This window comes from Propithecus coquereli, unplaced genomic scaffold (genome assembly GCF_000956105.1).
Source record: "Propithecus coquereli isolate 6110/MARCELLA unplaced genomic scaffold, Pcoq_1.0 Scaffold175, whole genome shotgun sequence".
In the NCBI taxonomy this organism is placed as follows: domain Eukaryota; kingdom Metazoa; phylum Chordata; class Mammalia; order Primates; family Indriidae; genus Propithecus; species Propithecus coquereli.
The window spans coordinates 260,099-273,379 of NW_012142190.1; the positions used below are offsets into that span (position 1 = coordinate 260,099).

The 13,281-nt window shown below is 37.8% G+C and overlaps 1 protein-coding gene across 1 annotated transcript in view; it reads right to left on the reverse strand.

Annotated features, from left to right (window-relative positions):
- FLT1 (fms-related tyrosine kinase 1) overlaps positions 1-13,281 on the reverse strand; it is a 163,818-nt gene that overhangs the window by 98,762 nt on the left and 51,775 nt on the right. Inside the window, exons 7-10 of the mRNA XM_012642141.1 lie at positions 10,831-11,005; positions 9,793-9,910; positions 7,535-7,704; positions 6,949-7,108 (exon numbers count right to left, since the gene is read on the reverse strand). Of these exons, the coding sequence (XP_012497595.1) occupies positions 6,949-7,108; positions 7,535-7,704; positions 9,793-9,910; positions 10,831-11,005 (623 nt within the window). The remainder of the gene's footprint in view (positions 1-6,948; positions 7,109-7,534; positions 7,705-9,792; positions 9,911-10,830; positions 11,006-13,281) is intronic.

Genomic DNA, 13,281 nt, shown 5'->3' on the forward strand with positions numbered 1-13,281 from the left:
TTATTTGTCCTTATTTCTCTATTACCTAACAATCTTGTGTCAGGACATTAGTTTCTAGATTCAAGAATGAAAATTTTTAAAAAATCTATGAGTATGGCCAAAGAAAATTTGAGAGTTTCTGCCAATCTTCTTAAGGAATCTTCCCAAATTGTCTTTCACTATCCTCTGGTATCCCAAATCCTGGGAAGCTACATTGAATCTTGTTGAATAAATCCCTATAAAAACCATCCAGCATAGACTTCCTATGACTCAGCCTTTTGGTTTAATTTAAAACACAGTGAAATGTTTGATAGCAATTACAGGAGACAGTTAATTCATTAGAAACAATTATTCATCAGATTCATTGTATTACTATGAAGAGTGGGAAAAAGAAGAAAATCTCACAAAGCATAGAAAAGTGGCAAAGAGGCATTTGGCAAATGAACTCGTACTCTGTTCTCAGGACTTTGTATGAAATATTAATAAGGGCTGTTGTCTGAGCATTCACATTGGGCAGTGTGCACTTCCTCATCCAGTAATTATGTAACAGAATGCAAGAAGTTTCTCATTAGTAAGTGAACATTCACTTTTGGCTTGTGATGAAAGCCTCCTGTATAAGATGGCCAGTTTTATTTGGCTATTTGTTCAAGCTCAAAGTTTTGCTAAAGTGGTCTTTGGTCAAGTGGTCTTCTTTAAAGTCCTCATTTTGATTCAAGGTTTTGTTTGTGGCAAATTAAAATTCTCTGTAGCATGCCTGATTTGAGGCTGCGTACCCATACCCACGCTGCATAGAATATATGCTGAGACACATTGATAGAAATTGTCTATAGACTTAAGAGGAATGTGATAAATATTAAAACATGAGGTAAGTGATCATATTTCCAAAAGGAGAGCTTAAATTACAGCTTCCCTCAGACACCTGACCTACATTTTGCCCCAGGAAATGTTGACTTTCTCAATTTTTCAATTGTTAAAACTTTCATTTTGTAGATAGAAAATAAAATAGGGGACATAAAACTGTTACAGCATAAAAATAACAGACATTCATGTTGGCAGTCAATTAAATTTGGGTCCTTGAGTACATTTCTAATTAACTGCCATTAACAATTGTTTTGTTTTTGCCCTGTTAATTTTACTTACCCCACTGATGCGCAAAGCTGTGTTTCCCCCGAATGATCTATCCCTAACACATCGCTAATGATTCAGGCCTTCCTTTCTTTGCCAATTTGCTGACGTACACAATAGAGAAATGCAATTAGGCAAGCCCTTCTCAGAGTTCCTAGATGTGGCTGCCTTTCCCTGATTTTGTAGGCCACCCCATCCCCTGCAACTCCCCAAAGGAAAACAGTAAACCACACTTAATCCTGGAGTGGTCAGCTTTCTCTAGACGCCCCCAGTAGTACTCTACTGGGGCAGATGAAGAGTGTTTCAGAAATGGGCCATCAAATTGTCATTGAGAATGGCAGGGAAGATTATTTTCTATTTAACTTCTAAAGCATGTAATTATTTTAGACTCCAGTTCTGACCTACTTTAGAGTTTTGGAAGCAGTTCCTTGAGAGTCTATGTATGTCTAGTAGGGTTTTCTTAGAAAACTCACCATTTTAACTAAGAAAGCAATAAAGAATACTGTACTCCCTCAACCTTTCATGAGTTGAGAATCCAACATTTTTTGCATCTTGAAGGGCCTCATTGGCAAAAGATCAAATAAGGCAAGCTAGGTTTTAGAGCTAACTGGGCAGAGAATGAGAATGCCTTCATTTGTATGGGCTGGACAAAGGCTGGCAAAGGTGGTCCAGGTTGGCACCGAAGAGAATGTGGGTCGACACCAATGGTGGAGGAGCTGCTGCACTTTTTTTCTCACTGGGTCATTATTAACATTATAATCACAGACTCAATTTTGTATCAGAGTTTATTCTTACATGTAAGGCTTTCTACTTTCTTAAGTTGAAATTTTTTGTTACTAATAATTTGGCACTGATCTTCAGAGTTAATGGTCAAATTGCTTTATAGTTTATAAGGAACTGAATGGAAATAGCATTGTGCAACAACTGGAAAATTATTTCAAGCTTTTTTGAAGGAAGAAAATGTAATTTAAAGTGATTTTCTGACTTAACTCATTCATAGCTGTGTGTCCTAGGAAAGGGGAAGCACAGCGGTGACCATTTCCAGAAGGGGAAATGGAAGCGCAGATTAAATAACTGGCCAAGGTCACGCAGAAGTCAGGGACTATGCCAAGAATAGAACCCATTTCCTTGACTCCCAGGTCTCCAGCCCTGAGACTGCGTAATAGACGTTTTGCAGGTACATACATAGATCCAACAAGTAATCACCATAAATGCTACAGACAAATGGTGGTCATCTTTCTGTTTTGCACATGGTTGGTGCCTAATAAATACTTGCGATGAGCAGATGATTGACAGTATAGTTAGACTGACTACCAATGGTATACGAAAATTGTACGATGTGAACAATATGAACACAATGTAAGCAGAAGTTTCTCTCTCTATATTTTGACTGGTCATCACAGATAGCTTGTAAAGAAAATGAGATTTTCACAAAGAACTCAATGTTACCTGAGGATTTTTTTTTCCCATTAGAGGGGGAATAGCATAGTATATGTCACAACTATATCTTTAATGATAGATCAGTGTTATTTATAACTCTGAAATTATGATTTGCAGTAGATGGGGAGAGAGAATTAAAGTGGTTTGTGACCTAAAGAACGTGTGCTCTCAAAACAGAACTACAGTAATCAAACGCTGCAGGCCTTGAACCTCCCTATAGACCCAAACACATTCAGCATATTTGAAACAGACCTTACTTTGAAAAAGAAGAGATAACCCCAGAAACAACCAGGTCGACTCTGAACACTAATAGGGGGGTGATCAGAGAGCATGGAGGGTGCGAGCAAGGATGATCCAGTAGACCCCCCCTCACCACCTCCTGTTTGTGGGAAATAGACAACAGCCAGCTCCAGGACCCATTCGGGCTATAAAATTCTCCAGTCGGTTACCTGAGGGTCTCCTTGGTATTCAAACACACATAAATAAAGCGGCCTTTCGACATCTTAGGTCCTTCCTGAGCAAATGGTGATCTGGAGTGCAAACTGATTATGCCAGGCCTGCCCTTTCCCCATCCTCCCCTGAGTTCCTCAAATCCACCCCTTCCATTACCCAGAGAGGGCCCTTCCCTCCAATCCTGTTCTGTGTTGTGACTTGTTCCTTTAGAGACCAACCTCCTTGTTGTGGGCAATCTCATCTACGCGATGTTTCCTGTGAGAGTGGACCAGCGCGGAGCAAAGCTCGCCAGGGACTATGAGATCAAGAGTAGTTCATTGCTCCAGAGGTTTGGTAGTCCTGCTCAGTTCTTCAAAATGCAGGGGGAATGTGAAGTTCTAGAAATCGAGTGTGCCCTGGCCCAGCAGGAGGCGGCTCTGCCGCATGCCCGCTCAGCCCCATGCCAGCTTCAACCAACCCGCAGGGCAGAACCGCTTCCTCCCATGCCGAGGAAACAAATGAATGGGACAGGACACACAGACTGGGAGAGTTACTTCATTCCCCCACAACACTCTTCTATTTATTCTTCTTTTTCCTTTTGCCTAACTCTTCTATAGTTCCTTAATTTCTCTTCTTCTGAAAAGCCATATTTTCCTCAATTCTACCCATTTCCCCCCCAATACCTACTAAATTTCTATTTTTAAAGCACAACAAAATTATGTTTTACTTTCCCCATTTGTGTTCATTTCTCAGAAATGCTTGGTAAAATTTCTCACTTTTGTGAAACTAGCTCTATAGTAGGCAGAAATTTCCTTTCAAGTTCCTTAAAAGTTCTTGGGTCTTATTCAGAACACTAGGTATCCCAGTGCTAGCAATTATTACAACCCTGTGGCACTCCGTACCGTTTCCACATGCGTTGCCTCATCGGATCCTCACATTCTCTCTATGAAGTGTGTATCTCTGTCTAATATGAACAGAAGCTGCAAACCACAGACACGTGTAGGTACCATACGCTTTACATCCTGTGGATGCTTCCTGGGTTTACGCCCAGCCTAACACGGAACAGGTTTAGGAATATCTATTTAGAAGTTTCTACCAGTTGCTGAGGATGAGAAAAGCTCAGAAATTCCATCTCATTCAGTGTTGATAACTTATTTTAATGTTATTAATATTCAAAAGAAATATGCTAGTTCTCCTATTTCTTACCACTTTACTTTTTTTTAATGCAGAAAAGTAAAAGGGGGATTCTGCTTTATTTCTTCTTGGCTCATTAGCTATGGGTTTTCCCTTTCTCTTTTATTCCTAATATTTTATAAGAACAAATTCTGGCAAAACCAAAACCACAGTATTACTCAGTTAAAACATAGCTCACTTGCATAAAACATTTTACCACTTTTTTTTAAAAGGGAGGAAGTTTCTAGTTGAGCTAGCAGTAGTTCTGATAATTTTAAAATATATTTACATACTTATTAGACTCCAAGAAACTACACAATTTAAGTCTGAACCTCTTTCTATATTAACTTAGATACATTAACTAGCTGACCATATTAAACCAATTAATAATTTTGAGATACTTAAACAAATATAGTCTATCCTCAAAACTAAACTAAAGCCTTGGCTGTGGCCATACATAGAAGTTCTCTTTAATCAGAGCCTAAAGTTTAAATACCAGACAGTACTGGTTTAAATACCAGGAATTATTCTACATATTTAAGAACAATGATGTGTGTATATTAGTCACCTTTGACGATCATATATAGATACCACTATGTGAATATGTTACTATATAACTCCAAATAAGTACATGCAATGGAACATCCTTTAAAATTCCTGTCTACAACTGAATCTGAGTTAATCTAAGTGTATAAAAAACATATAAAGACATGTTTTAAAATTTTTAGTAATTAAAGAGGGCTTCATTTATCTGTAAATTTTAGCTTTATCTCTCTAACAGGGTGAAATAGATTGGTTGTTTGTTTCCTAGAGTATAAAGGACCCATCTATATTGCTGACATTTCTAAGTTAAGTGGACTGATTTCACCACCAAGCACCAAATCTGGGCCTGACACAGGTAGGCTACTCAGTCAGTACCTGCTGACTAAAAGAATGAGAGCTTCTTATGGTTGTGCACATTTTTGGCAGATAATTTCAAGCAATAACATATGAAAGAAATAAAGCAGTATGGAAACTTAAAGCTTTCATTTCTGTCTTGTGAGTAGTAAAGAAACAAATGCCTTTAACAGAGAATAATTCAAATGGTCAACAAACATTCAAGGCAGCGCTCTGAGTCTTGAGAGAATTCCAAAAGGAATTAGACATCTTTTCATGCCTTGGCAAGCTTATTCCATAACACAGAAGAAAGATCCCATATACCACAAAGAAATTGGAAAGAGCTAATATTTACGAAGTTTTACTTCAGCTGGTCTCATTCCCCAAACCATAATTTATTAGTATCAAATTTATAATAATATATTCTATCACACATAATTGTAACTCTATACTTTTATGCAAATCTATTAGCTTAAATTATTTAGTTATTTTAAGTTTATTTGCATGTTAGGTTAGCACACATATCAAGACCCTAAAGGGATGAGTCTGTAAATATTGATACCTACCCCAAATTGGCAAAATAATACAAAATTTCGTAGATCTCACTGTCTTTTGAGTTAAATATCCACATTGGTGGAGAAGGTATTCAAGATTTGTAAGTTCTTTAAATTTCTATTTTTAGAAAATGACGTAAATGAGAAATCAGACATGTGTGGAAATAGCTACTTCTCAGGAATTCCATAACTCACCAGTAACTTTCCACTATCAGAGTATTATACCCTAAACAAAAGATTAAAACACAGGACGAAGAGTTGGAATTGTGGGAAGAATCTAGAAAACCAAATAGCCACTTCTATCTATTCATGCTAGAATTATGCCTTATTTACTTTCTTATCAACCTAGTTTTGTTTTTGTTTTTTTTAAAATAGCAATCCTCCCAAACACTCTGCAATTGGAATTAAAAGTAATAAAGTATTCTGGCATAATGGTAATTCTTGGGCAGGTTCAATAATATCTTATTGTTGTACGTATCAATTCTATTCCTGTTCTTCAAATTGGCTCCCATGAACTATCCTTAGTATCATCCCTCTAGACTAAACAAAAAGGGGAAAAAGCAAACAGAGCTCAGTCATCAACAGGATGCAAGGAAATGCTGCACAGTTAACAGAGGGTAGGGATGTTCGTTCAGCAAATACACACTGAGCAGCTACTGTGTCCCGACACCGTGCCTGGCTGTAAAGATACAGAGCTGCTCTCAATGAGCTCTTAGCTTAGACAGAGACAAATGTGCACATTGAGTGAGGTAACAATGGTGTGAACAAAGTGCTGTTCATACTGAGGAGGGAGAAATGAGTCTGAATGAGGCAGTGAGGATGGTTCACAGAGAAGATGACATGAAAGCTAAGCCTTGGGGTTTGATAAAGAGGGACTCTTACACAGCACACAATGGGTACAAGTGCATTTCAGAGAGATGGAAGAACATGAGCAAGGCCCCAAAGTAGGAAACATAGTGATCATCATGTTGGGAAGATCTTGGTTCATATCCAGTGAATACAAAATGACAAATGGGAAGACCAGTGTGACATAGTGGTATAGCCAAAGTCTGGGGATGCTCAACTGGGAAACAAGAGACTAGAGTTCCAACCCAAGCTCAAATAATGGCTCACAGGGGGACCTTAATTCTGTTCCTGTGCTCCTAGAACTATAAACTAGAGAGAAAAATTACGAAATTGTTAGCCAGCGGTAGGGTATATTCAGTAAGGAAGAAGAGTAGGTTGCCTACGTTTTTCCAAGGCAGGGAGAGCCTTTGCCCCCAATACACTGCATATTCCATCTGCAAATTCCCATCTGTGTCCATTAAGAATCTTAATTCCAGGTGTCAACAAGTATTTGAAAGGTAGTCAAGAAACTAACTGTCCCTACCTTGCTTTGGAATGATTATGGTTACAGGGGTGCCAGAACCACTTGATTGTAGGTTGAGGGATACCATAAACGGTACAAGTCAGGATTTGTCTGCTGCCCAGCGGGTAGAGAGTTGGGTCTGGAAATGATGACAGAGCCTTTTCGTAAATCTGGGGTTTCACTGGAAAGGAGATGAAGAATGGGACAGAAGTCAAGAACTGTTCCTTCTCCTGGGCCACACATGAAGAACCACATTCTCATTGGTTTTGATGTCAGGGAAACAAACACAGACAAATAAATAAACAACAAATAAACCCTCATATTTGTCAAGAAAACGCCAATTTAAAAAAATAGTAGAAGTGTTTTGAGAGCTTTAATAACTTGATTCTGTGGTATTTTTGTTGTGATTATAATGATAAAAAAATCATAGCGCCTATGGAAGATAACGAGCAAACATGAGATAGTTATGATGGGAGCAGAAGTGGTTTCGAAGTAATTATTTAAAATTTCATTTTCTTTGATGTCGTTATACTGATTTCTGAATTTATAGATTTTCATTAATTTGTCCCCTACCAGAACCAGAAGAAAGTATGAACAGTAAACTCACCATTTACAATTAGAGTGGCAGTGAGGTTTTTAAACACGTTTGACTGTTTTATGCCCAGCGAGATTGTATAATCCCCCGCATCCTCTGCAGTTACGTCCTTGATAATCAACGAATAGCCATGAACCAAGTAGCGAGCAGATTTTTCAGTTGCAGGTAACCCATCTTTTAACCTGTGGTTAAAAGTGTGATTAGTAAGTCATTTCACATGGTTTCTCAGATGTCACTTTGATAACACTGTCATTTAAGTTTGTGGGCTCCAGTTTATCAGTTTTGAACCTTCGATCAAAACCGTTGATTTTAAAAATTTAGGCACTAACTTTTCAGTAAAGGCAGGTATGATTTTCAGGTTGGGTAATGCTTCACATTGATTGGCAAAGAGGAAGAAGTAAAGCTAGGAAAGAAAGAAAAGTGGTGGCTTCATGTACCCACAGGGATGCTGGTGGCCATTGTGGCTTAAGTATTAACCCAGAGGCACCAGCTCTGATTCCATCTGAGATGTTTTTCAGAGTTTTCCATGAGGCTCCGTCAGAGGTGCAAGGGCCATTGTAAGTCAGATCAACTAGATCACTTGTCCAGATAAAAATAAAAATAGATTTTCCTATTGTGGTCTCATGTGGAGTTCTTATTAGTTACATAAATGCTCACGCCAGTTGTACCTTTCATAAACTATAGTGAAATCAAGGTTATCAAGGTTTTTCCCCTGAGGAAGAACAGTCAAGGCACAAACAGAACAGAAAGTATTAACTTAAAGAAATTTACAAAAAAAAAAAAAAAGTCAGTGCCTTGGCATGATTCAGTTGCATGCAGAACTGAGATCTGGCCTGGATGCTTGACCCGGCTCTGCCCCCACTGTATGCTGCCACACATGTGACTAACCTGTTGGAGCCTCAGTTTTCTCAAATTTTCTAGAGAGGTTCTCAAAGATCCTATATAACTCCAAAATTCTATGATTTCATTAAAATGCACAGTTCTTTAAATGGGCATTTTAAATCTATTCGGAGTTTATCATATTCTGTATAAAGGTATGATATTGGAAATTTAGTTCATAATCATCCATGTATTACATAGTCCTGCAAACAAATTCCTATTACTAGTGGGTCTCGGTTCCAAAGCAGTTAAAATTACTATGCTATATTTTGTGATACAAGTGTCACCTTAGTATTACTCTAAATTATTTCGTATTAACTAGTGAGCGATTTTTAAAAGTGGGTTGAATTTTTTTTTAGGCCCTTGCTACTAAGTTACTAAAGAAATCAACACTAGCAGACAAGTGTACTCTCAGACACTAAAAGAACGAATATAGCTCCTAGAGTCATTAAATTACTATTTAATTTAATATTAAACTTAAAAAATTACTATTAAGCTTTTTAGATATTATAAAATCCCAAAAAAAAAATCCCGTTTCTACTTCAGTAGCATGAAGGCACAGCACAAAGTTTAATTTTTCTCTTTAATTCCCTATTAAATATTTGAGGAAATTGAAAACAAACACTGTACTCATGATATCGAAAGCCAAATAAGCTCTGGTTGAGGAGATTTTAAAATGGCCCCACTTCTATATTGTATGGATTGTTTTCCTAATCAGTTTTGTACTATATCCTTTGTTTAAAATATAATGACTTCAACCAAAGATATTGTCATTTAAAAGTAATTTAACAAAATGATTGCAGATTATAAACAGATTACATTGTTTTCCATCAGGTGTTGTACTAGTATTAAAAAAACACACACACACAACTGCTTAAGGAGTTTCTGAATATGCAAACTCGGAGCCAGAAAGAACTTAATTAGTTCAAGTAGGTCCATTCTTCCCCCCCTTCCAATGAATAAGTCTTGTCTCTATTAATGTTTGTTTAATTTTGAAACAGGACTGGAACTTTCAACCCAGCTGTATATAAAAGAATTATTTTCAGCATTCTCATTACAAGAGCTCACTTCTTCAGGGTTAATGGAGCATGTTACTCATTCAAGATGCTTCCTAGTCATTGCCTAACACATTCCCATTCAAAGAATGTTGACATCATAGGGAGGTTTAGAGATGCAGAAATGTAGTCACAGTAAGGAACTAAACCGAAATGAGCACTCAGACAAACCTAGCTTCATCCTCCAGGACCCAGGAATCAAGTAGTTCCTAGCTCTCTAGGGCTGTCTGAAGAACTTCTCTTGATATTTTGCCAGGAACGCAAGTCACTGGACTCTTACATCTTCCTACTTACAAAGAGTATGTTAAACTGATATGGAAATGATTATGGTCCTACCATACAACTTCTGGCGAGGGAAATGCCTTCACTTTCATGGAGAGCCGGTAAGACCGCTTGCCAGCTACAGTTTCAAGCACCTGCTGTTTTCGGTGTTGCACGGTGATGAATGCTTTTTCTTTGAAAGGAGAAGGGATAAATACATTAGAAAAGAATATATCTCTGTAAACAAAATCTCATGGCCTCATTAAGGGAGGGTACAATCAATGAGTAAACAGAGCTGAATGATGATCCATCCTATCAAGGAGCCCAAATGTTGATCAATGAAGAAAATACTTTAAAAGCGTCTTAACTGGTGAAATACTTTCAAATCAAATGGTACCAAGTCCTAGGGACATAAAGCAGTGACAGGGCAACAGAAAATGAAACACCTTAAATATGTATGTCACAATAACAAAGAAGTGGGAAGATATTTCTAAAAATCTACCTGGTGAATATGGGTAAGATAGGAGAAAGTTGTTCTGGGCACCCTAAAACAACTAATTTGATACCAAAAATCAACTGCTCTTCACATGGTTTCCTTCTCAGAATGGAAAGAAGGTTGTTAAGTATTTTCTTTATGGAATTTGCATATTGGAATTAAACAAAAATATTAGGATTCCATGACAGTAAAACCAGGGATAAAATAGCATTAATTCTAAATAATTTATCATACCATATTTTTATTTCTCTAAGTCATGGTAGTACCTGGGAAGTTTTCCCCAGATAATAAAGGTAAAACTGATCATTTTTTTCTGTTTTGTTTATCTGGAACACTAAATAAAGAATTTCATAAATATCCTATGGTCTGACTGAATTATTAACCATAATAAACTTGTAAAGGAAAGACTCTCTGTCCAATTCAAAAGTATTTAATTTAAAGAGCACTTAATGTGATTTGTTTTTTGGCAGAGGGGAGGAGGGAATGTTGGCAAACGTGTGTTCAGTCATGATAATGTAACTCTTGGCCAACAGAAAATTTTTTGTTTATAGAACTCAAACATCCACAATGACTAGAAAGCCTGGTGCATAAGTTGGCAAAGCCGAACGATTGCTTACCATATATACGCACTGAGGTGTTAACAGATCTGAATGACGGTCCACTTTTCACATGACAAGTGTAAAGTCCTTTGTCTTTGCCCTGCACGTTGTCAATAGTAAGAACACTGTAGAACACATTGGCATCAGAATTACTTTGGTCAATTCGTCGTCTTATAGAAGCTCTCTTATTTATCTGGAAAGAAAATGTATAACAAACATGGGAGTGATTGTTCATGCCTAAAGTTATATAGCATTTTAACACGTCTCAGACCATTGTTTTAACAACAGCTTATTTTTTTTATGCTAAGAAGCATATCAAACCCTCCTAGAGCAAGATGTTTGGAAACTACATCTCTCTGTAGATGTGCTTCAAATACATAGCATAGTAGCATTTATTTAGCACCTAATTTTCTTCAAATGGACTTTCAGGTACCTTATGGCATGTGTTTTTCACAACAACCTAGTGAGATTGGCAGGCTTATTGCCCTTTTACTGATAAAGAAACTGAAGCAACAGAGACACTGGCCGAAGTAGGCCAGGAACTCAGGTCTTTTGAGTGTAAATCTAGGGTCCTTCCTCTCGCGCACACACCTCTCTACACGGTAACCTGTTCTCCAGGCATAGCTGTCACATACAAACGTGGGCAATAATTAGCCTTAGTGTCCGGCTCAGTGACAGTATTTCTCTTAATAAGTTACCAGGTGAGTTTTCTTTGGCTTCCCAGAAGCCAGAAATGAAGGAAAAGATAATGAGTCCTGGCTATACCTACTAAGGTGGAATAATCCTACAGTTGCATTATTTCACTATTTGAGTAATGGCTGCCAATTTCTGCTCAATTGTAATAAATGGATCTGGGACATAGAAAGCCATCAGCAAGTTTAGCCAATACTTGGAAGGTGTCCCATGTTTATCTCAGGGAAGCCCAAGCGAAGGCCTGAGGCTCGGCAGTCTGAACTGGCCACTGTGACCTGCTCACTGCTTTGAGAAGATGAGATCACATTGCCTTGTCCTTTAATTGTTCCTTTTTTTTTAAGCATTACATTTTATAACACATGTTATTTCCTCCTTTCAGTCCTTCTCCATGGTGGGGGAGGGGTGTGGGAGCACGGAAGGGGGGCATGAAAAAGACTTCAGACGCTGTCCAGAACTGATCTTTGGGTCTTGAACTTAGCTCTCCTCTGTGCCTTGTTTAATAAACATCTGCCCACCTGTCCTTTTACTTCCATGTTGGAACAGACAGACACATGGTTAGGCCATTTTCTTCATTCCTGGCAATAACCATCACTACTATCAAAAGTCAGAGAATCAGTTCCCTAAGATAACAGACTGAGGGGAATTTCTGCAACCCTGTGTATATAGGTATTACTTCTCCCTTTAAGAACTCTTTCCTTCCCAAATTTGAGTAACATTGGTATTGTTTCTGACTTGGAAAATAATTCATCTGTGTCTTAGAATTGCTGTGTCTAGTACTGCAGCCACCAGCCACATGAGGCTATTAAAATTAAATAAAATAAAAAATTCAGTTCCTCACTTGCACTAGCTACACTTCAAATGCTCATTAGCCACATGTGGCCAGTGGTTACTGTATTGGACAGTACAGATATAGACTATTTCCATCACAGAAAGTGCCAATTTAGAAGATTACTGGCATTCAATAGAAGTATTATCACTACTCTTACTTATAGTAGCCTCACTAATAGAATAAAAGTATCTTCCCTCTTGGCATTGATTGAGAATATTTGATTTCTATCAAAATTCAGAAAATATTGCTACAAGTCAGCGTTTTTATGTAACTGAAACAATACCACTTTTTAGAAAGCAATTTATGGCTGATGTAAGTCCTTAATACAGGACACTTGTTACACCTTTTGTTGCCAAGTTATTCTATTCCTATGGCAAGAAATGTCGATTAAAAAAAAATGGCTTGCAGGGGCTGAGGCGTCAATTCTTCATCCATAATTTCATCATAAGCTGGCTTTGTGTATACGGTGTGTACGGTATAACAAATGACCGCACTGGGATACGCCACGTGAATCACACTAACACAGAAGTGGGGGCTGGGAGTACTGTCAAAATTTTCTTAACAGTTGATCATAGTTTCCCTATTTACATATTTTTAAAGTAATTATTGTTTACAAGGATGTCTCTATAAGGGAACCCAACTCAGTCTTCATTCTTCTCATTTTTCTGAAGGGCACAATCGCTCCTCTGACACTTAACAAACGGAATATTGAATGGCTGCTTGTAATATCTTTTCCAAACACGCTCCCATCAGGTGCCTGACTGTCTGCCAGTATCTGAAATGAATGCGCTGACAAACACAGCCTCCTGGAAAGTTGCTGTTGTTACAAAAGACAGTCCCTGCCTGGCATTTAGTGATAAATGTCTCTCTCATCTCTAAATCCTAGAGAATAGTTTCCAAGAATGAAACAATCCCTTTTTCCACACAGAATCATGCAATAGAAATAC